This window comes from Ictidomys tridecemlineatus, chromosome 2, assembly GCF_052094955.1.
Source record: "Ictidomys tridecemlineatus isolate mIctTri1 chromosome 2, mIctTri1.hap1, whole genome shotgun sequence".
NCBI lineage: Eukaryota > Metazoa > Chordata > Mammalia > Rodentia > Sciuridae > Ictidomys > Ictidomys tridecemlineatus.
Window position 1 is genome coordinate 182,754,567 of NC_135478.1, and position 23,054 is coordinate 182,777,620.

General features: G+C 31.9%; 1 protein-coding gene across 1 annotated transcript in view; it reads left to right on the top strand.

Annotated features, from left to right (window-relative positions):
• Positions 1–23,054, top strand: part of Wasl (WASP like actin nucleation promoting factor) — a 74,039-nt gene that overhangs the window by 32,425 nt on the left and 18,560 nt on the right. Inside the window, exons 2-8 of the mRNA XM_005333934.5 lie at positions 3,613–3,747; positions 5,992–6,078; positions 6,631–6,727; positions 10,186–10,209; positions 16,700–16,868; positions 17,552–17,594; positions 18,514–18,667. Of these exons, the coding sequence (XP_005333991.1) occupies positions 3,613–3,747; positions 5,992–6,078; positions 6,631–6,727; positions 10,186–10,209; positions 16,700–16,868; positions 17,552–17,594; positions 18,514–18,667 (709 nt within the window). The remainder of the gene's footprint in view (positions 1–3,612; positions 3,748–5,991; positions 6,079–6,630; positions 6,728–10,185; positions 10,210–16,699; positions 16,869–17,551; positions 17,595–18,513; positions 18,668–23,054) is intronic.

Here is a 23,054-nt window from a genome sequence, read left to right on the forward strand (position 1 = left end):
ACAAACACAGTACAAACAATTTCTGTATAGCCTTCATATTTATAATACTTTACCTCGGTTGTTTTTTTTTTTTTTCTTTCTCTCATATATGTGTGCTTATGTGTGCTTACCTGTTGTTTTTCTGAGTAAGTTGAGAGTAATTTGAAGGCATAGTACCCCTTTACAATATTTTAGGGTGTATATCCTGAAATCAAGGTCATTATCATAGTATCATTATCAAAATCAGAGCATGCAATTTTCAAATAACAAATATTTGTTTACTTAGGGACAAAGTATAGGAGGAGTGATAATATAGGCTTGCAGAACTATTGTAAATGCTTGTGAGAATTACATTCTCTTTTATGGGTAAGAAATCAAACAGAAGATTATTCTATTTTAGAATGAGATTTGTAGTATAACAGAGTAACATTAAAAAAAATACTCTAGAAACACAAAGAAAAAGCAGTTAGCATTTCATCCTAGAGAATCAGGGAAATATTTCTTGGTTGGTGCAACATCAGCTTAAGGTGCTCTGTTGAAGGACAGCGAGAGGGAATTTACTTCTCAGGATACATTCCCCTATCTAGTTTTTGTTCTTGACAGTGAAAGTCTAAGGATAAATATGTTATTGTGGTTACTCAGTTCTGAAATATCCGAAATGATAAGGTTTTGGTTCTACAAAAATTGATACTGTGGGGGCTGGCTTGTGGCTCAGTGGTAGAGCACTTGCCTAGCATGTGTGAGGCACTGGGTTCAATCCTCAGCACCACATAAAAATAAATAAATAAAGATATTAAAATATGTATATAAAAATTGATACTGTGATTTTTTTACCTTTTAATTAACAGATTTTAACCTTACATTATTGGGCTAATAGATTTCCCTTCCTAAGCACTTCTCAGATTGTTTTTCATTAATACCATCTCAATTATGAAAGACAAGAAGTGATGGAGTTGATTAGATGTAATTGCTTTAAAGGAATGGAAGGAATGTTTTTAAAAGTGTAATTAAGCCACTGTTCATCTAGAGTTTAAGGGATAGTTATTGTTTTTATATTGTCTGGCATTTATATATTAAATGTTGAATGTGCAAGCAATTTTTGCATTTACAGTAATTATTTTGAATTAATTAGAAATGGCTTCATAGGGTGCTCTGACTTCTTATTTTCAGACTTTGCCCAGGTCAAGGTAAAAAGGGTAAAATAGATACCAACTTACAATAAAATTGTAGCAAAGTTTTGAATATGCAGTTATTGAGAATTGCTTACAAATATTTGAGTTTTCTTTAGTATTAGAATAATTTTATAATACCAAACTATGTTTGCATGGAAAATTATAGAATACATGTCTTTATTTCTTATACAGATGTTTTGGAAATTTGCTTTAAATTTATATAAATATTTAAATATAAATTTTTTTCTAGTTTTTTAATTTTGCACATATACATCCAAACAGTGTTTCACAATGTTAATAATATGTGATCTTTGACAAAGGTATTTTAAGAAATGGAATTTCAGATTCTGTAAGTAAGGTTATTTTATCTTTCAAGCTGTTGCTTCTTGATTTCTACTTAAAAAGTAAAGTAGAGAGGTTTGGGGTTTTTTTGCTTTTTGTTTTTAAGTAGGTAGTCTTGGTATCTACTTGCTCAATTGCTTTTCTTTTTAGAAATGAATGTATTTTGACAACACCATACTAAAAGGACTGTAATGTGAATTTTCACTAGACTACAAATCTTCTCATATGATTTTTTAAATTTTTAATTTTTTTTCCTTTGGCAGTAGATGAACATAATACAATGCCTTTATTTTATTCATTTTATTTTTGTGTGGTGCTGAGGATAGAACCCAGTGTCTCACATGTGCTAGGCAAGCACTCTACCACTGAGCTACAACTCCAGCCCCATGATTTTTGAACTCGTAGGCCTGGTATTTAATACCTTAAGGGTTTAGTACTAAGGGTTCAGAGCAGGAAGCCTGTGGAGTTGTCTTCCTGTGATTGCATGTTTCCAAAATACTGGTGGGTCTTGAGCAAGCCAGAGGTGCATCTGCATTCTTTAGTCTCCTATTTTAAATCCAATGTCTTGGTGTGAAGCACTTATCCTGTTTCAAAGGTATCTTCATAATTTTTGAGTTTTTGTGGAAGATTTTCTGCTGCTTTATGTTCTGCTCATTTGAAGTTCAAAGATGAATTTGGTAAAAATACAACATGAAGCACTGTTACCTGGAAAAGTGTGTAGGAACTTTTGATCCCTAACACTATTCTAATCTTACATTTCTGATTTTGAGCATTTTAAAAGATTTGTGTGTATTATAGTTTAAGAGAATCCTTTCCAAAGGAAAGCAGTGCCCAGGCAAAGTAAACTCAAAATAATCTCCAAATCTTAATGTAGTCTCTTCTTGATCAGTGCCCAAATTTTATTGAACTGAAGTATCATAATTACTGAATAAGAGACTCTTTTTATTTAAATTATTTTTTAAACAAAACATGGTTACTATATATTCGTGAAATTTTTTGTTTAAACTAAAAATTTATATATTTCTTTAATTTTTAGTTTAGGAGTGACATTACTACTCAAAAAAACATGATTATTGTTTTCATTGGACTTAAAAAGAACTTTATCAGTATGTATGTGTATATATTTACATTCTAGATTATAATATAAAAAAAGTAGAATAAAATGGGAATTTCCATTGTTTCATAATATCCAGAAGGATAGTTGCAACAGGTATTCTGGAAAGTAATTTTGTCCAAATGTCTGTTGCACGTAATGAATTGTCTTCTCTCCTATGCCTCCAAAATATTCTAATTAGGTACTGTTTGGGGGAAAATCAAGATAATAGTCATTCAAATAGTTTTTCTTATTCTCAGTAATCATGGGTTTTTTTTGGACTAAATGTCATTCCTTTAATATGTGCCCAGTTGTGCAAGTTGCTTAAAATTTTTTTCCTTCAGTTTTAACATCTTTTATAAAGGAGATACATTTACTACAGTGATAATATGATTAGGTATCTAGCATCAATAATTAGTAACCCCTAATCTTACTTGACTTAGCTCCTGTATCATAAGTGCTTAACTATCTTATTAGAAGTCAACCTTTACTAATACTAGTACTTCATTGCTTAAATGTTTAATTTATTGGGATATAATTTAATACAGGATCTGAAGTCACACATTGTCTGAATTGGAATTTCAGCTGTACTATGTAGTTGTGTGATATTGGGTAAATTACTTAACCCATTAGTGTTGGGTTTCTCAAATATAAAATGAGGTTAAAATAGCACTAACAATTCAATAAAGTTACATTTAGAAGTGCTTAGCAGGTTTCCTGATGTATTTTAAGTATAATAAATGTTGAGTTTTTCATAATTATTATTATATGGTTTTATATTAGGTATGTGTTACTTTGAAAAATAGTGGCTTCAAATAATAATAATAAGTGTATCTTATCTCCTTTTGAGGGGAGCCAGCAATTCAGGAGCATTTTAGCTGGGTGGTCCTGGTTTGGTGGTTTTTTTTTTGTCCCTCCCGTTTGGTGTCTTTCATGAGGTTGTATATAAGATACATTATTAACAGGATCTATCTGGTCATCTGATTGTTATTTGAAACTAATGGCTTTAAAATTTATGTTTTGCAGACTATGTCTTCAGCAGTGGTACAATTATATGCAGCAGATCGGAACTGTATGTGGTCAAAGAAGTGCAGTGGTGTTGCTTGTCTTGTTAAGGACAATCCACAAAGATCTTATTTTTTAAGAATATTTGACATTAAGGTTAGTTTTATTTTGCTTTCACTTTAAACTGTATGTGATTAGGTTTCTGCCTAATTATGATTTAATATAGAAGATTTATTTTTTATCTTGGTGTAATATTAAATTGCACTTCAAATAATATTCAAAGAGTGGAGTTTTGTTTTAGATATGAAGTATGGACATTGGGATCAAATGGGAACAGATCCTAAGGCAAAAATGAATACTGTAGTTCCCTCCTATCCAAGTTTTTTGTTTCCATGGTTACACATACCTGCAATCAACTATGTTTCCAAAATATTAACTGGGAAATTACTGAAATAAACGATTTATAAGTTTTAGGTAATCTTTATCATAGTATTTTATATTTATTCAATTTTATTATTAGTTATATTGTTTATCTTTTATATTCCTAATTTATAAGTTAAATTTTATCATTATAAGTACTTTGGATGAAACAAAGGGGAATGAAGGGAAAGAGGTGGGGTTGGGAATATGAAAGACAGTAGAATGAATCAGACATAACTTTCCTGTGTTCATATATGAATACACAACCAGTGTAACTCCACATCATGTACAGCCACGGAAGTTATACTCCACATATATATAATATGTCAAAATACATTCTACTGTCATGTATAACTAAATAGAACAAATAAAAACTTAAAAAAATTATCATAAGTATGTATATATAAGAACAAACATAAGGTTTAGTACTATACAGGGTTTCAGGCATCTGTGGAATATCTTCTCATGTATCCCTCTGGTTAAGGGGAAAATATTGTAGTTTCCTATTTTACCTCTTCATTGTCACCATACATTAATGATACTGGGTTTTTTCTAATTATGCCTTTTGATCTTGGTGCAGTCTCTCTTTCTAGTGGTACTCTTTCATTCTACCTTGTGCATCACAGACTAGTATACATAGTCCTTTTAGGGAACAATTGATTATTATTTCAGTTTTGTATGTACTGCTATTTCTGCACTGCTTTAAGCATTATTTATACAATCTAAAAAATATTTTCTACCCATTTTTCCTTATGTTTCTATATTCAGATTTTTATGGTTTTATGTTTTTCACTCTCAGGTTGCAAGTCTGTATTGTCATAGATTTGATACCATAGATTTGTCAGGTATTCATCTCTTATCGTTGCCAGAAAAGTAATTATCATTTTGCTGAAGTGAAGTCTACATTACATCTTTTTAACATCTTTCTGTAGGTAAATTTCCATGGTTAACAGTTATATGTGACAATAGATTTAATGGGATTTTACTTACAAAAATCTGAAACTTTCACTAAACTGGACACTGATATCAGATAGATGACAAGCAAACCTTTTAACATCTCTGCAGTGATTCTGAAAGATGGGAGTGTATCCATAGTTTGAAAAAAAAAAAAAACCTCGGTACTTTGATAATTTTTCATCATCAATGTGAAACACTATTTAGAAATAGAGTAATATGAAGAAGAAAGGAATTCCATGATAGTGTTCATGTGTGTACAGTGTATTTTAAATATTTTAAATTTATGGTGTAGGTGGAACCTTACATTTTAGTATGGGGCAATGATTATTGTTTTTCCAACCACATATTTACTATTGGAGATAACTATAGCTGAACACACAATTAGCCACCTTGTTAAGAAGATTAAATATTTTTTTTATCTATAGGTTAACCTTAATGTGATTTAGTCACCAGTCTCTTTCTGTAGTATGATTGATACTACTTATTTTGGTACTTCATCAATAGGTCACTCTGCAAAAGTTAAGAATTCAAATATTGTTAATAAACAGTTCAGAGAAGGTATATTTGACCCTCCCACATCTGTAAAACTGAAGAAAAGAATATGAACATTTCTGTAATATTTGATAGCACACAGCCTGAATATTGTTAATGGAACTGTGCCTTGCATATCCTATTTCTTCTCTCTAACATTGATCTAAGAATTATTCTGTTTATCTTTTTGTCCAAGTAACTGTATTAGGAAGTGCCTGATCAGTGAAATTATATATTAGCATATTGAACTAAACTTTTTTACATGTAGGTTTCATGAAAGAAATGTTATCCAATGTTTACTATTTTGTTATTAAGAAATTATGAAAGAACAAAAAATTATAAAATAGTATATTAGTAATATATTACAATTATATGTAATGTGTGTCTAAAAGTTGTTATAAACAATTCCCTTATCATGAATCATCTGCTTTGTTTCATTCCTAGAGATTTTTTTTTTTGATAGCTCTTATTTGAATTTTTACTTTTTTCTAGGATGGGAAATTATTGTGGGAACAAGAACTATACAATAACTTTGTATATAATAGTCCTAGAGGATATTTTCATACCTTTGCTGGAGATGTAAGTCATATTTTCCTTTATTGTCATGTTTAATTTTTCCATTACTTGCCTTTTTTAATCCAAAATATTTATAGAGCCCTATTGAAAATCAAATTTAGTTTTTTTATTTTTTGCTGAAGATGAACTATTCAGTTTATTATTTGAATGTCTGTTTGGTAACTTCTCATAATAGTCTTTTCATTTACCTTCTCTCTCTGTCTCTCTTTTTTTTTTTTTTTTTTGTTTTTGTTTAACCTTGAGATAGGATCTTGCTTATTAGTTGCTTAGGACCTCTCTATATTGCCTAGGCTGTCCTCCAACCTCGAACTTGTGATCCTCCTACCTCAGTTTCCCAAGTCACTGGGATTGCAGACATACACCTCTATTCCTGACTTTTTCATGCTTTTTGCCTCATTTATTTATTTAAACCATAAAAAACTTTCTTGTCTACCAGTGTAGTCAACTTTTTCTCCTTTAGAAATATATTTATTATTTATGTTAGTCATCATTTTTTGTTATATAAAGCTAAATTTCTACATTTTGTTGTTTACCCTTTTTGCTTAAATACTTTAGACTTGTCAAGTTGCTCTTAATTTTGCCAATGAAGAAGAAGCAAAAAAATTCCGAAAAGCAGTTACAGACTTGTTGGGCCGACGACAAAGAAAATCTGGTAATGCCCTCCTTTTTTTCTTTTATTTTTTGCACTTACATAAAATGAGCCAGCAAACTAATGGCTTATGCGTATATAGCTTTATTAAAACCCAGCTATGTTCATTGATGTATATATTGTCTGTGGCTGCTCTTTTGCTACAACACAGTTTAATAGTTAGGACAGAGAATATATAGCTGTCAAAGCCTACAGTATTTATTGTGTAGCCCTTTCAAAGAAGAAAAAAAGGTTTGGTGATCTCTGCCTCAGAAGAAATAGTGTTTTTTTTGTTGTTGTTGTTGTTGAAAAGTTCCACATCCACTGAATCTAAGTTTGAATTATTAATGGCATTGTAACTTACATTCTTAAAGTATTTTATACTTTGTCCATAGGTATTTTAGATAAGCTTAGAATCAAATAAGCAGAATTCAAACAAGATCTATAAGCATTGCCTTGTCTGTCTTTTGTTCCTAGAGTTGTATGTTATAAAATGGTAAGGAATTTAATTTAGTACATGAAACACCTTTAACGCACAGAAAAGAATTAGAGAACTATGTAGGACAATATAGAGCTTTAAATTAATGGTTGTAATACTGTTGTTTTGACAAATGCACCAGACTTTGCTCTGGTAAAGTGGAAAAGGATGGTTAGGAAAAATGATCCTCTCTAACATCTTCCTATTAAGTAGATCACTTTTAAGAAGGATAACTTGGGAGTTGAGACTGACAAATTCGCTCAAAACTAGCTACACCCTTATTGTATTGTATTGAAAAGTCCATACTTCATGAGGTACATGTTAACATCATTTGGAAGATGATCATATTCATCTCTTACCAGTAAGAAGGAATATACAAAGAGAAAGGAACATATTGGTTCTGGAAAACATTAGTGTAAAAGCATGTGTTTCATTTTATATATCTTCATTGTTTTTTAGTTTTAGTTCCAAGACAAATGTGAGGTAAAAATGAAAATAAAATGAACCAAGTTGTTGCTTCACTGTTACCATTTGTTTTTGCAGGGGTGGGGGCGAGTGAACTCGGGGGCCTTCTACTACTGAGCCTCATCCCCAGCCCTGTTTTTAATTTTATTTATAGACAGGGTCTCACTGAGTTGCTTAGCACCTTGCTTTTGCTGAGGCTGGCTTTGAACTCCCAATCCTCTTGCCTCAGCCTCTGGAGCTGTTGAGATTACAGGTGTGTGCCACCATGCCCTGCTTATTCTTTTTACATTGAGTCAGTGGAAGAATTATTAGGGGCCTGCTACTTTTTGTGGCTCTTCGGGGCAAGAGCATTTACTGTTTTTTGCTATACTAAGAAAGAATTTAATGCTATAATACTGTAACCTCAATTTTGGAAATGATTATGGTTCAGTGCCTATTTCAGGAGCATGCTCTGATATTAGGCCAGGGTCTCTGTAGGGCTACTTACACTCAAAACATGACATTTTTGATATAAACAAAGGAGGGGAAAAAAGTGTTAAAAATAATTGATTTTGAAATTGGTAAGATTAGTTAAAGGTGTCTTTCATTTCACACAGGAATTTTCTTGTAGATAGTCCCCAACTTTTAGGCAAAGTATTTCCATCGTAGAAAGAGTATAACATTAGGGAAGCAGCTGAGTCATCTTTGGATGGTCCTGCATGCTGTTTTAACTCCATCTTTACCTCTCTTGAACTTAGGCATGTGGGGTCCAACTTGTTGAGCAATCTATTAGTCTATTTTCTTTTCTTCACAATAGCTACTTAATCTTGGAAGCTGTCATGTTCTCTTCAGACCTTTTCTTCTTTAGTTTAATCAATTCCAGATTCTTGAAATATTCCTATGATCGTTATAGACTTACCATCCTAAGTACTGTGCTTTGATTCCACGATAGATTTGATATTGTTTGCTCGATATGGTACATACTTGAACACAATACTCCAGTGCAGTCTCACTAATACTCTGATACTAAAATATCCCTCAGTTTGATTGAACACTGTTCTGATATTTCTAGCAAATTTCTCACATTAACTCCTATTCTGTTTTGTTCAACCAAACTTCCCTCTTTTTTCATATTAATACTTCTCAAGCCAGGATGGTGTTGTATATTTAAGTAATTGCTTCTTAGAACTTAACATTCTGAACTTCTATGATTCTCTCTTTATTTCCATATTTGTGTCATTCACAAATTTAAGTAGTATTTCTTCTTTGTATGCAGAGATAACATCATTCTTGGAAACTGGAGATTGATGTTCATTGACTTAGAAGGTTTTAATTACTTTAAATGTTTTAGAAAGTAACTTTATCAGATTACCAGATAGATCATACATTTCTATTCCCATTGCTAAAATTTTTAACTTGTCAACCAATTAATTCTTATTGATTTTGGTTTGCAGTTACTTTTAAACTGATTATTTTATTGCATCAATATTTACAGGCATTTTTCTTAAAATTACAGAAAATTTAGTCTTAGTAAATCTGTGGAAATTGCATTTATTTAAGATGCTTCAGTCACTTTTCGGTTTTCTTAAAGCCTAAGTAGTGTTTGAACCAACCTGGTATATAGGTATATGAATGCAAAGAAGTAGGTTTTCAGTGTTTTTTTCTGGTCTTTCTCAGTGCTCCAAGTTCTCTGGCTATTCTTTTCCCCTTTGTTCTTTCATGTAGTACAATGGTTTTGAAAAATAACTATATTTGGGCTCCCAAAGTTTGATTTTTGGTTCTTACCTCTCACTGGGCCTCAGACTGTTTATACTCAGGTTAAGTGTCAGAATAGCCACACTTTTACCTGAGCAAAGTGCTTGATCCATAACCCTATCCTAGCCACATTCCCACTCAGAAATGTTTCTTCTACTTGATTCTCTTCCTGTCACTATAAAATGCTCCCTTTTATCACTCAGGCATTCCATGATCCCTCATAATTCTAACAGTGAGTCCCATGGGTAGAGTCCCTCTACCTTAAAATATGTCCTGGATCTCACCATTTCTTGCAACTTCTATTACCATCTTAATTCAGTCCATTATCTTGTCATATGGACTACCTAGGTCCCTGGCTAGTCCCCCTGCTGCTATTTCATCCATCCCTCTGCTGTTTCTTCCATAGTATAGCCAGAGTAAATTTTTAGACATAGATTGGATGATGTCACTTGCCCTACTCTTGGGCAAAACTTCCTGTCATGTACAGAATTAAATTTTGTAGTCCTCAATCATGGACAATGGGATCCTGCACCATCCAGCCCCTGGCTCTCCTGACTTTTCTCATTGCACTATTCTCTTTGCTTTCTCCAGTCTTCATGGTGTTCCCTCATGCTGTTCCCACCTCACGATTTTGGCTCTCTTATTCCTTTTCTTACTTTATTTAGATGTTTGCTTAAATATTCTTCAGAAAAATATTCCTTAACCATCTGCACATCTATTTAGGAATAGAGTTCAAATGGATTAATTTTTCATATTGATGTTGTGTTACACAAGTCTAATAATATTGTAATTTATTTTCTAACAGAGAAAAGACGAGACCCCCCAAATGGTAAGCTCTTTCATAATTATTAACTAAAAAGATTTTAAATTATAGTTTTAATTCTTGTATGGTACCATACATTTAATTTCTGATATTTAGTGTCTGTGATCAAATGCTATTAATTATGTTCTTATTGGAAATTAATGAATGGCGGGTGAGAGAAAACGTATTATTATTTGTTTTTTGTTGTTGTTTTTGTTCCTAACATGAAGGAAGAAACCATAGAATGAAAGTGGCTCATACTTAATTCTATACACAGAAATTGGCCAAGTTTAGAAACTGTACACTATTGTCCATACTTACCGTAAAGGCATTGAATTTCATTTACTGTATTTGTTTATATCCTACTTTAAGATTTATCATTTTTTTCCCTATTTAAAAAGATCTCACATTTGTTATATGGTACATGAAGCCCCTTTTAAAATGAATACTTACTATGAAGAAGTGTTTATAAATAATTGTACCTGCATACACAATTGTAGCCCTCTTTGATAATGAACACTTGAAATATGATGAATTCATTTGTTTGCTTCTTTGAATATTGAATATCAGAGATGTGAAAGATAAGGTCCCAGACCTTTAGGGTAGATTCTCATCCTGGATTTTAAACCCTCCCTAAAATTATGTTTTAAATTTTAACCTCTGTGGTTTTATTAATTTGTCTATGTTCTTTTCTCTGAAGAGAGAGGAACCATGTCTTTTACCACATTTAAGTGGAATTCCTGACCCCTGTGAAGTTGAAGAACCATTGCTCCAAGGAACCTTTATTACAGTGGAGAATGTAGCTGCTGCTTTTTAAAAAGCATCTCACAACTTCCCATTAGAACCTAGAATGGTTATTCAAGAAAAAACTTAGATAACACAAAGTTTTTTATTATATAGTGACTATTGGATAATTATTGAGGTTTGTTTTATTTGTTAATTTTATTTTTTGTGGTGCTGGGAATTAGAACCAGGGCTGCTCTCATGCTAGATAAATACTCTATCACTGAAATACATCCCCAACCTGAGGTTTCTCTTTTAAGCAAATAAATTGCTTTCTGATTTTGTTCTTAAATTTCTTTTCCTGATATAAAAACAAACTAAAAATTGCATTATTAAATTTTTTATTTACCTTATTAATTTTTCTGTTGGCTAACAACCTTCAGTAGTGTTTACCATGGGTTTCATAGAAATATTAATACTTACAGGGCTGCTCTGGGACTTAAATGAGATAATCACAGTATTTAACATAGTGCTTAATAAATACTTGTTGTCATGATGAAGATAATGGCAACAATAATAATAGCAGCTTCTGTTTAATGAACATTTACACCAGGCATCTTCTGAGATAACTCCTATAGATGAAAAAACAGGCACAGATAAGTAACTTGCTCAAAGTAACAAAACTAGTAAAATTTTGGAGCAAGATTCTGCCTCAAGTGATTGGAGACCTAGAGAAGGGGGGAAATGTCTGAAGATATACAGTTGGTATATGGCAAAAGCAAAGGAAGCAGAACAGCTGAGGCATTTGTGAACTTCTGATGCAGCATTAGAATTTTTTTTGATGTGTGCCCAGTATTTTAACCTCTGTGGTTTTATTAATTATTTTGCATTTGGTGAACATACATTAATAGTGGGGAAGACTTCTTAGTGGTGCTATCTAAAAACTTTGGAGAAAGCAACTTGAGATTTTAAAGTGTAGACATTGTACAAGTCATATAATTAAAGAATGTAAGTATTTTCATTATATACAAAATGTATTTGTGAAGAGACATCTAATTTCCATGGATAAACTTTAAAAGTTCTTCATGTGCTGATGGTGTCTCACAATTTTGTTATCCCAACTAAGAGAGTCACTCATTAGTAGTGTATTTTGCTCAAATTGCTCATGGTTTTAAATATTTAGATACATAGCTTTTACCCTTTGATGTAGTGGTCTCCAACTTCTTTCTTTTCTTTTTTTAATTGATTTTTTTTTAATGCATGACAGCAGAATGCATTACAATCCTTACTACTCATATAGAGCACAATTTTTCATATCTTTGTATATAAAGTATGTTCACACCAATTCATGTCTTTATACATGTACTTTTTTGCATTACAATTCTTATTACACATATATACCACAGTTTTTCATATCTCTGGTTGTATATAAAGTAGGTTGACGCGCAATTCATGTCTTCATACATGTACTTTGGATAATGATGTTCATCACATTTCACCATTCTTGCTAATCCCCTGCCTCCTCCTATTCCCTCCCTCCCCTCTTTCCTATCTAGAATTCATCCATTCCTCCCATGTTCCCCCTCCCTATTCCACTATGAGCTGACCCAACTTTTTTTTTAAATAAATGAAGGGGTTTTTAAATTTTTTAAAAATGTTGTAGGAGGTCAAATTACACAGCAGGTGTTGCCAATATTGTTACCTTTTATTTAAAAATATTAAAATATGGTATTAATTTTTCACATGTATAATAAAGGATGATCTAAATAATTGGTAATATATTTCAATACTTTTTTCTTATTCTTGCAGCTCAGCAAGTAGATTGTCTTGCTGTTTTACAGCAGTGCTTCTACTGTACTGCATTTGGTGCCTTCCACTAGATGGCGCTGGGCACCTTAAACATGCCTTGCAGTGTCCATGGGGAACTTGGTTACAGAATGTCATTTAAGAGGATCTGTTTACCACATCATTTTGAGTAATTATTTAAAAGACACTTGAGTAGAAGTTACATATATTCCTAAAATGAAATTTCATGTCTTCCTCACTGATGCCTTACTTCATTAGCCAATTTGACATTTTAGCTTATGCACTTTACAGTGATTTGTTCTCAGCATCATGACTGCTTGACATCAGAGGCCTCTGGGCCACCTGTTTTTTCAACTCTCTCACATTGATGACAAGTCTCTGCTTTTTATATAATTAAAGGATACTTGTTTATTTCTTTAGATTTAAAATTAAGTAGAAATATCTTCTGTTCTCAAGAATATTTAAAAACCTTTTCCTGTGACAGTTTTCCTAAATCAGAAGGAGGTGATTTATCATTTGATTGTTCTTTTTGAGAGGAAAAAACCCAGCTCTTCCATTATGTACTACTTGGTAGGTGATCTTAATATGAGTCTAACTTCAAAAATGAAATAATTAAATTTTACTAGAATGGCTTGAATATCTAATACCAGATCTTCTCTATATTTTAATATGATTGTGCCTTATACAAATTATCTCTTTTTTATATCATTTTTGAAACATAATTAGGCTTTAGAATCAATTTAAACTTATTTCCTAATATCATCACACTCTAAATAGCTATTATCAGCAGAAATAATGAAGTACCTAAGCTCTTAAATGTATCAAAAGTATTTTCCTAAATTCCAAAATGTAAAGATTTAATGAATGTTGAATTTTTGGATTGCAAGTTGAGATTTGATAAATTGATAATTTATGGCAACATTTGTAAAGTTAATATTATCAGTTTCCTTGTAGTGTGACTTTTGCACAGAAGGGAAATAGTTAAAAAGTAATGGAAATAACAACGTTCACCTACTTTGCTTTGTCACCAATTATGTGACTTCATACAGCTTACTTGGTCTTCTGTCTTTTGTTTTCATAAATAAAATGAAAGATAGAAAAACTAATTTTCTGTATTTCACATTTATACTAACTTTTATATATCTCTATAGTCTGGAATTTTCTCAGTAGACTTACTTAAATAATATTTTAACCAGTACTAGTGAAATTAAAAGAGATTACGCCAAAAGAGCTTACACCAAAGCTTTATAACTGCTTGGCAGATGCTTAACAATTCATTCATTTTTGAGGTACAGGAGGAGGGGAAACACAGTCTGTCTGTAGTGTGAGTTAAACATTGTTATTCATTCTACGCATCACTTTTATTGGTTCTGTCCTCTTCATTCTTGGTTCTTCTTCTGAGACCACTGAGTTACTTTTTGCTACTAAGCTATAAATCAGGCTCACAAGAATATTAACTTATTTTCATAGTAAAGAAAATACTAGCTTGAGTAATTTAAACCATCAAATTTAACTTTATCCTACTCTATTACCATTTAGGTCATCCATAATATTACAGAACACTTTTATATAAACAAAGAAACAAAAATATCTTTTTCCCTTAAAAATGATTATGATTAGCTTTTGCTTTTATCTTTTAGTAGTGAGTGGTTTTTCCCTTGTAGTTGTTATTTGAATTTCTATTTCAGAAAAAGTGGTAGGAATAAAGATGGCACCTGATACTTACAGGTCTGTCTTAAGTGAACTCTTAAAGATTCTATTGAATATAAAGATAAGAGAATAAACAATTTGTAGCCTCTTACTGTGGTATTGCTGATACTGGTTGGTATAGATAAGTTATCAAAAAAAGCAGGCAGAAAGGGAAAAATGAGAAAAGATCACTAGATAAGTCTCTGTGTCACCATTTCAACCCTTTAACCTTCAAATTTGGGGTATTCTTAATGAGTCCTGTATTGTGAAACTTTAGCAAATGCTGAAATATGTGAACAACAATCCTTGTCTACTACTTAATCAGCCTTTCAGATCATTCCATATCATTCACCTATCCTTTGCTTCTGATTGCCATTATTTTCAGATTATTCCTTGACACCAAGGAAACTTTTAATGATTTTTATCTATTTTATTCAGTAGCTTCCACTTTTTTGGGTATTAGTTGCTTTACTTTTGCCAATATCAGCAAATTCCATGGAATTTTTTTAAATGAAATTATAAATAAAACTTTTAGATTATTTATATATAAATACGTTTTGACTATTGATGGAAAATAACTCAGTTTTGGTGATATTAAAAATATGCATTTTTTCATATTGTTTGCTTCTCTGATAAGGACACATGGCATTTATAATTTTTTGAAGTTCTATTTCATTTTTAAAAAATAGTAGAGTTGAGAGAAAGAGAAAATAGGTTATATGTAATTTACCCAAGTAGGTAAACATTTTTCTTACAGACAACTTTGCATTCAGTTCATTCAAGGTTTTCAACATAATTAATAAATTATAGTCAAATTGCCATTGAGTGATCACTTGATATGCATTAGCCTATAATTTCTTGAAATTTCGACTTGCCATTATATGATTGTTTTGGAGATCCCCAAGAATATCCCCATGGTTGGTAATTCTCCAGAAGAACCCACATATGTCATACTTATTGCAGATATTCATTACACTGAAAAGATATAAAAATTAGCAAAGGTGACAACACATGGGATGAAGTACATAGGAAACTAATACAAGTATCCAAGAGTTCTCCCAGTGAAGTCTCAAGAGATGTGCTTCATTCTGTTAGCAATGAATTGGGATATGTGAAATGTTACCTAAGAAAATGCTCATTTAGATAGAGACTCAGTGCCTGGGACTTTTAGTGGGGTTTGGTCCTATAGGCATCTGCCATACCATGATTCTAGACTCCAAAGGGGAAAGCAGATATTCAACCTACATCACTTTGTTAGCATAAAGTTTAGACATGATGAGCCCACCCTTTTAGGGAATGGGGGTAATGTTTTCAAAATGCAACTTCCCAGATGCCAGTGAAAGGCCATCCTTGTTGTGTTATGTTAACTCCTTTTCTACAAATGGTGATAGTAGTTTATACATTTTGAAAGTTGTCACTAATGTAATGATCTTAGAGATTTTGTTAGAGAATTGTATATTGAAATGGGATGTTTAAGGAACATTTATTGACCTTTACTTAAATTCATGTTTTTAATTGAATATATTACATTCAGACTATTATTCCATTAATATAGTTTTTTAATTATAAGGCAAGCTTTGTGCTACCTCACTTAGTGTCACCCCTAAAAATGCTACTGATAATATCCAGGAGTGCCCAGGGTATTTTAACTGTTGATCCTTGCAAAACATATGTGTTTTTAAGAATTTTTCCATTTTAGGTTTTTGAGCTATATGCTTTTGATACTTATGCTCTCTATGTGTACTGGTAGGGAAAATATTAATGGACTTAAATATGGCAGTTTTGGAAAAATTGGTAGTAATGATTTTATAAGTACTTTTCTCCTCAAGGATTAATAAAGTTGAAACAAAGTGGTAAGACTAGACTTCTTTGTTAAATTTAAAACAAAGCAGATACCTCTTTTACTTTCTTTATCCTTGTTATTTATTTTGTATATACCATCTTACCAGTGAGCAGTGTGTTCACTATGAGACTATTATAGGCAAAATATAAGTGATTAGAACAATTAAATTTAATTTGATAGAAGTTTATATTCTTCCTGAGAATTAATGTTATACAAATAGAAGTTTGATGTAAAATAATACATCTATGCCACAGTGTTTATGAATTAATTATAGGCTTTAGAAATTTAAGCAGTACCTTCTTATTTGTAAAACATCAGTATATACAGGCTTAAAATTTAATTTATAATAATGAAGTGATTCTACTTTAGAAAAAGATTTAAATTTATAAATTATGATTATATAGAATTATTTTGTTAAATTAAATTTCTCTAATGTTATTTTGACTTTATTTGTAGGTCCCAATCTACCTATGGCTACAGTTGATATAAAAAATCCAGAAATCACAACAAATAGATTTTATAGTACCCAAGTCAACAACATCTCCCATACCAAAGAAAAGAAGAAAGGAAAAGCTAAAAAGAAGAGGTTAACCAAGGCAGATATTGGAACACCAAGCAACTTCCAGTAAGAGTTTTTTTGTTCTTATTTTCACTTTTGATTTACTCATCATTGATGCTCCTGATTTTTTTTCTTTTGCTGGGTTGGAGGAGGGCAGGATGTTTGCATTCATTGTATTTTAAAAGCTGTAGATTTTGTTGGAGATTTTGAAGACACTTCCTCAGTATATATTCTGTGAATCTTACAACTAATTTAGTTTCTCACCCATCAGAAAAGAAAAATTAGATAAACTTGTTATTTCAACTAATTTTTGAACATGAAGATGATTTCCCACTCTGATCTACAAATATTATTTGGAAATTGCTTGCAGGCATTGTCTAGAGGGGAAAAGAAGCCTTTGATATTTATATATCATATTTTAAGCATTTTCATATGCATTACTTTATTATCTCATTACAAAACTCCTATCTTCTCATATGCATGATTCTTATATTCTTATATGACAGTTGAAGAAATAGATGCTCAAAGAGATTGTTTGAGAATATTAAGATTCAGTTGTTACACTGCCATGGCTGGAATCCTGCTTTCATAACTCCTGGTATATAGGTCTTCCCAAAATACTATTGAGTCTATGAGAACTATCAGTGCAGGCCAAAAATTCAAAGGATGCATTTGATTTCATTCTTGTTATGTTTTCAATTCCTTTATGCATTTTTTTTCTACGCTTCATTTTTAATTCTCTACTTTAGGCATATTGGACATGTTGGCTGGGATCCAAATACAGGCTTTGATGTAAGTGTCTTTTTAAGCCATATTCATTATTACTCAAAATAGGACTGTTACAGCCTTTTTAGATTTTTTTAATTAATATTTTACTATCTCTGAGTGTGGTTGTGTTCATGTATTTGAACCACTGAGCCTTGAAACTATAATATTGTTTTATCTAATTCATGACCAAATCTTGGAAGACAAAACTTTATGCTTCTGGGACTTTATTTACTGAATAAGCGAAGACTTATGCTTTGAAAGCCAAGGGAAGAAAGTTATTTTTGCCAAGGGATAATTCAGGGGAATATGTACTAAATTACTAGAAATTAGCATAATTGAATTCTGAATATTCAATTGTGGAATTATCTAGATGTGGCACTATTTTTTTTAATATTTTTTAGTTGTCAATGGACCTTTATTTTATTTATTTGTATGAGGTGCTGAGAAACGAACCCAGTGTAGATGTGGCACTTTTTATTATCCCTTATTTTATAGTACTTTGAGGATAAAGAAAGTGAAGCTGTGGTGTTGAGCCAGACACAGTGTCATGCTCTAGTAATCACAGTGACTCAGTAGGCTAAGGCAAGAGGATTTCAAGTTCAAGACCACCGTTGGCATTTAGCAAAACTATCTCAAAATAAAAATTGAAAAACTCTGGTAGTTTAGCACTCCGGGATTAAATTCCCAGTACTGCCAAGAAACAAAAGTTAGTATTTGGAAAAATTATTTTGAAGAAAAATATTTGTGATTGGGGTCAATAATCTTTGGTTACGTAGCTTCATTGTACTCTACAAACATTTATTGAACACTTATTTGTGTTGGGTACTATACAGAGTCTTTGGGGTACAAGTATTATAATACAGATGAGTATTCCATTTTATCATGGTTATTTTTAAAAAATTGAATTAATTTTCATAGTTAGCAGTTATGTTATCTGTTGTAGCTGAATAATTTGGATCCAGAATTGAAGAATCTTTTTGATTTGTGTGGAATCTCAGAGGCACAACTTAAAGACCGAGAAACATCAAAAGTTATATATGACTTTATTGAAAAAACAGGAGGTGTTGAAGCAGTTAAAAATGAACTACGAAGGCAAGGTAACTTTTATTTCTATATAAGCGCTTGGATTTGTTTTTTTCTTGTGAATGTTCTGAGATTGGTCAGTTTCATCGTAGGTAGCTATATACATACGTGAGAATCCTTCCTTTAAGTTGTATTTCTTATAATTCAAAAGTAGTACTTTTTTAAATATAATCACTGTCTTAACCAATAATGTAAGCATTTCCATAATACAAATAATGTAAACACTATTAATTTTAAAATGCAAACTCTTTCTTGACTAAAGTACAAAATTGTCTTTTGGTTCCTGAGAGCAGTTTACAAAATCTGATATTTAAAGCACCTTATAGTTTAGTTGTGTCTTAGCAATTATTTCAGCAAAATGCAAATAAAATAATTTCTCAGTATGACAGTCATCTTATAGTCTTATCATGGAAACATCCATGTAAATACTCATAAGTGATGCTAATTTGACTGAAATGAGCATGATGTTTATGTATTTTATTTGCAGGTTAATTAGATTTCCAAATTCTGTCAGTTTTTAAAAATAAATCCTGGGCATAACACCACTGTTCTTTTAAAATGCTCTTGGTCAGTCATGGTTACTGCTAGTGTACAAATGATGGAAGGTCTTGACAACCCTCATGTGTTCCTCAGCATTCTTTCTTCACTATTACTACCCACCTTGCCATACATTCTGATAATGCTCAGAATCTCTCAGCCTTTTGGATTTTTAAGTTTATAAAGTAACTGTTGACATTACTTGACCATACCCATGGCTTCTCTTTCACCTGAATACCTGTAACTAAAAGTGGATCATATGAACTAGATTGGGTTTGAGTTTTTTGTTTGTTTTTGTTTTGTTTTGTTTTGTTTTTGTTATTTTTGTTGTTGTAGTTGTTACTGCTTTTTTTTTTTTTATCTGCTTCAGAAACACTGAATTAGGCAAGGCATTTTCTTGATTTAATTTACAAATTTAATTTAATTTACAAAATGTCATTGGAATTATTAAGAAAAATGCTTTGGGAATAAAATGAAATACAATTTTTTTATTATTATATGCAAGAACCTGACTTTCAATCTGGAAACTTATAGAAACCAAAGATTGATTTTATGTAAGACAGGTTTTTGACTTTTTAAAGGAAGAGTAAAAAGGCAAATTTACAATTTATTACCATCTTTTCTAAGTAGAGTATATAATTGTAAGTTAATATTCAAAGGTATGAAAAAAAGTCTTGAAAAGTCTCCTTGACACTTTATTTGTAAAATTATATAATCAGATTTATAAAAATAAATAGACATGTGACTTCCAGTGTATCTCTTTGAGTATGTATATAATCATTTGAAGTCCATTAACTCATAATAATCTGTTCTATAGGTCCACCACAATGGAGTGGTATGTATGTGGAATATTATTTGACCTAGCATTCTAAATTATGCATGCTATGCTGTGTTGATTTTTATTGGAGCTTGAGTTTATATATCCTGTCTCCAAATATAACTTCCAGTGAGATTTTCTGCCCTATACTCAAACTAATGTGTAGATGCTAAAATAAAATTTTATTTCTATATGAGTTGGAGCTTATGCTTTGTGTATAATTTAATTTTATTGAAGTTTTATATGAAAAAAAACTCTTGCCTAACTACCTCTGTTGTTTTTGTTACTAATAATTATACTGATTATTTTGTGACTGTTTTTTACACATAACATTTTTTCAATATCCCGTATAAAATAAATTACATTTTATATTAACTTGGGTCAGTGAGGGAGAACTAAACATAAATAAACACAGTTTTACAAATTCCCTCTAAGGGACTTGTCAGCATTTCCATAAATTTTAATTTGTATTAACGAAAATTTTTCAGTTTGTATTTTCTTGGTCTGAGTGCATGAAATCAGATCTTTAATATTTTCCGAACTCTGTTACTGTATAGAAGTTACATAATTTTTAAATTAATAGCTCTATTTTGTTCTTTTATTAAAGAATTACTTATACATAACAATTGGGTTCATTTTGAGAAGGTCATACATGTGTATGACTTTGATTTGATTTACTCCATAACCAGTTCTGGTTCCCATACCTTTTCCTCCACTGCTCCCTCCCCCTACTGCCTGCTGCAGTCCTCTCATCTCTGCTTTCAGTGGGGCCATTAGTTCAAAAACCAGATGAGGGGTGATGCCCCCATCATGAAGAAAAGACAGACACACAGAAAAAGTTAGGGCCAGGTGGGCAGCCAAACTCTGGTGGATATCATACAAATGTAGTTAACAGAGTTTACTCTTTGGTCAGATTACAGTGCTGAAATCCTCAAAGATTTTTAAGGAAAAGAAAAATTATATGTATGAGAGCATCCCATTTTTTCTCCCTGTGCTGTAGTGTTAGGGAGGAATTTGTTAAGAAAGCAAGATGTGTGAAAAGGAGATAAGATAACCAGCCTAGTGGCTTGAGATTTAAAAGGATGCTTTTTTCCTTTTGTCTTAAACCAGTTTCTGCAGTTTAGATGCAAGCCTAAGAGAGATAAACATCTAGCAGAAGCTAAGAAAACATAGTCTTAAGCATTGCAACATAGGATCCAAAGAAAGGGATCTCTAGTTGTCCCATGTTTTACACCCATCTATAAACTTGTGTTCCTCACCTTTGTTGGGGTACCGTGGCCTCAGGAGTGTCCCCTCATCTGACCATTGAAGTTCTTCTGTGTCCGGTCCCTATTTGGGCACCAACTCCCTGGGCCTCTCACATCTGGGCCATTAATTCAGAAGCTGGACCAGGTGTGATGGGGATTGGAGAAAAGACAAATAGACACACAAAGAAAGCAAAAGGTGGGGCTAAGTGGAACACTGCTCTCTGATGAAGAAATAGTGATCTAGAGCAAGCTCAGCACATTTATTATTTAATGTTTCATCAGAAGGTTATTTGTGGGAAAGTTTCAGCAAAGCAGGCAATCTGAAGGTTACAGTACTTGTGAGACATTAGGGTCATCTTATTATGCTCAGAATTCTATATCTGGGATTTGATGACTGAGCTCAAGGCCTCCACTGGTAAGAGCTACATGCCTTTGCATGTAATCTCCTCTCCTGGTGTTACCATTGCAACTGGGCCATCTTGCCCTGCACCTTCACACAAAAAGTTCCTAGTGCATTGCAGCCATGAGGGAGTCAGATCATGATTCAAATCATCATCACTTTCCACATCCTACTCTACTGGTCATTCTTCTCTACTGGTCATCCTTCTCTACTGGTCTTCCTTTCACTTGTTATTCATTTTTGATTGGTGCTGTGTAAATACACATAAAGGTGGAATTCCCTCTGGTATGCTTATATATGCATATAGCGTGATTTTGTTAAATTTATTTCACATTTTCTCCCCTTTCCCATTGTTCCTTCCTCCCTCTCAATCCCTTTCTTCTACTCCTGATCTTCCATATATCTTTATGATATCCGATCCTCTACCTTTTTTTCCCTTATTTTGCTCTGAAAGAAAACATTCAACTCTTCTTTCTGACTCTGGCTTGAATATTTCACTTAGCATGATGTTTTCCATTTTCATCCATTTGTTAGCAAATGCCATAATTTCGTTCTTCTTTATGACTGAGTAAAACTTCATTGTAAATATATATACACCACTGTTTCTTAATCCATTTATCTTTTGATGAGCATCTAGGCTGGTTCCATAATTTGGCTTTGTGAATTATGCGCTATAAACATTTGAGGTGGCTTTCTCACCATATATACTGATTTTAGTTCTTTTTAATAAATATTAAGGAGTGGAATAGCTGGGTCATGTCGTGGTTTCATTCCTGGTTTTTTGTAGCATCTCCATACTGCTTTCCAGAATAGTTATACTAATTAGCAATCCCACCAACAATATATGAGTATATCTTTTTCTCCACACCCTCGCCAACATTTATTATTATTATATATTCTTGATAATTGCCATTAAAGACTGGAGTGAGATGAAATCTTTGGGTAGTTTTGATTACATTTACCTGATTGTTAGAGATGTTGAGCATTTTTTCATGTATTTCTTGACCATTTGTATTTCTTCTTTTGAGAAATATCTTTTTATTTATGTCATTTTTTTGAGTTCTTTATATATTATAGATATTAATCCCCTGTCAAAGGAGTAGGTGGCAAAGATTTTCTCTCATTCTGTAGGCTCTCTCTTCACATTCTTAATTCTTTCCTTTCTGTTCAGGAATTTTAGGGATATTATTAAGGAAGTTGGAGTCTGCACTGATAGGATGGACTATTGACCCTGTGTTTTCTTTAAGCTGTTGCAAAGTTTCTGGTCTAATTCATAAGTTTTTGATCCACTTTGATTTGATTTTGTTTAAGGTGAGAGGTAGGGATCTAGTTTCATTTATGTACATATGTATATTCAGTTTTCATAGCCCATTTGTTAAAAAGGCTATCTTTTCTCCAAC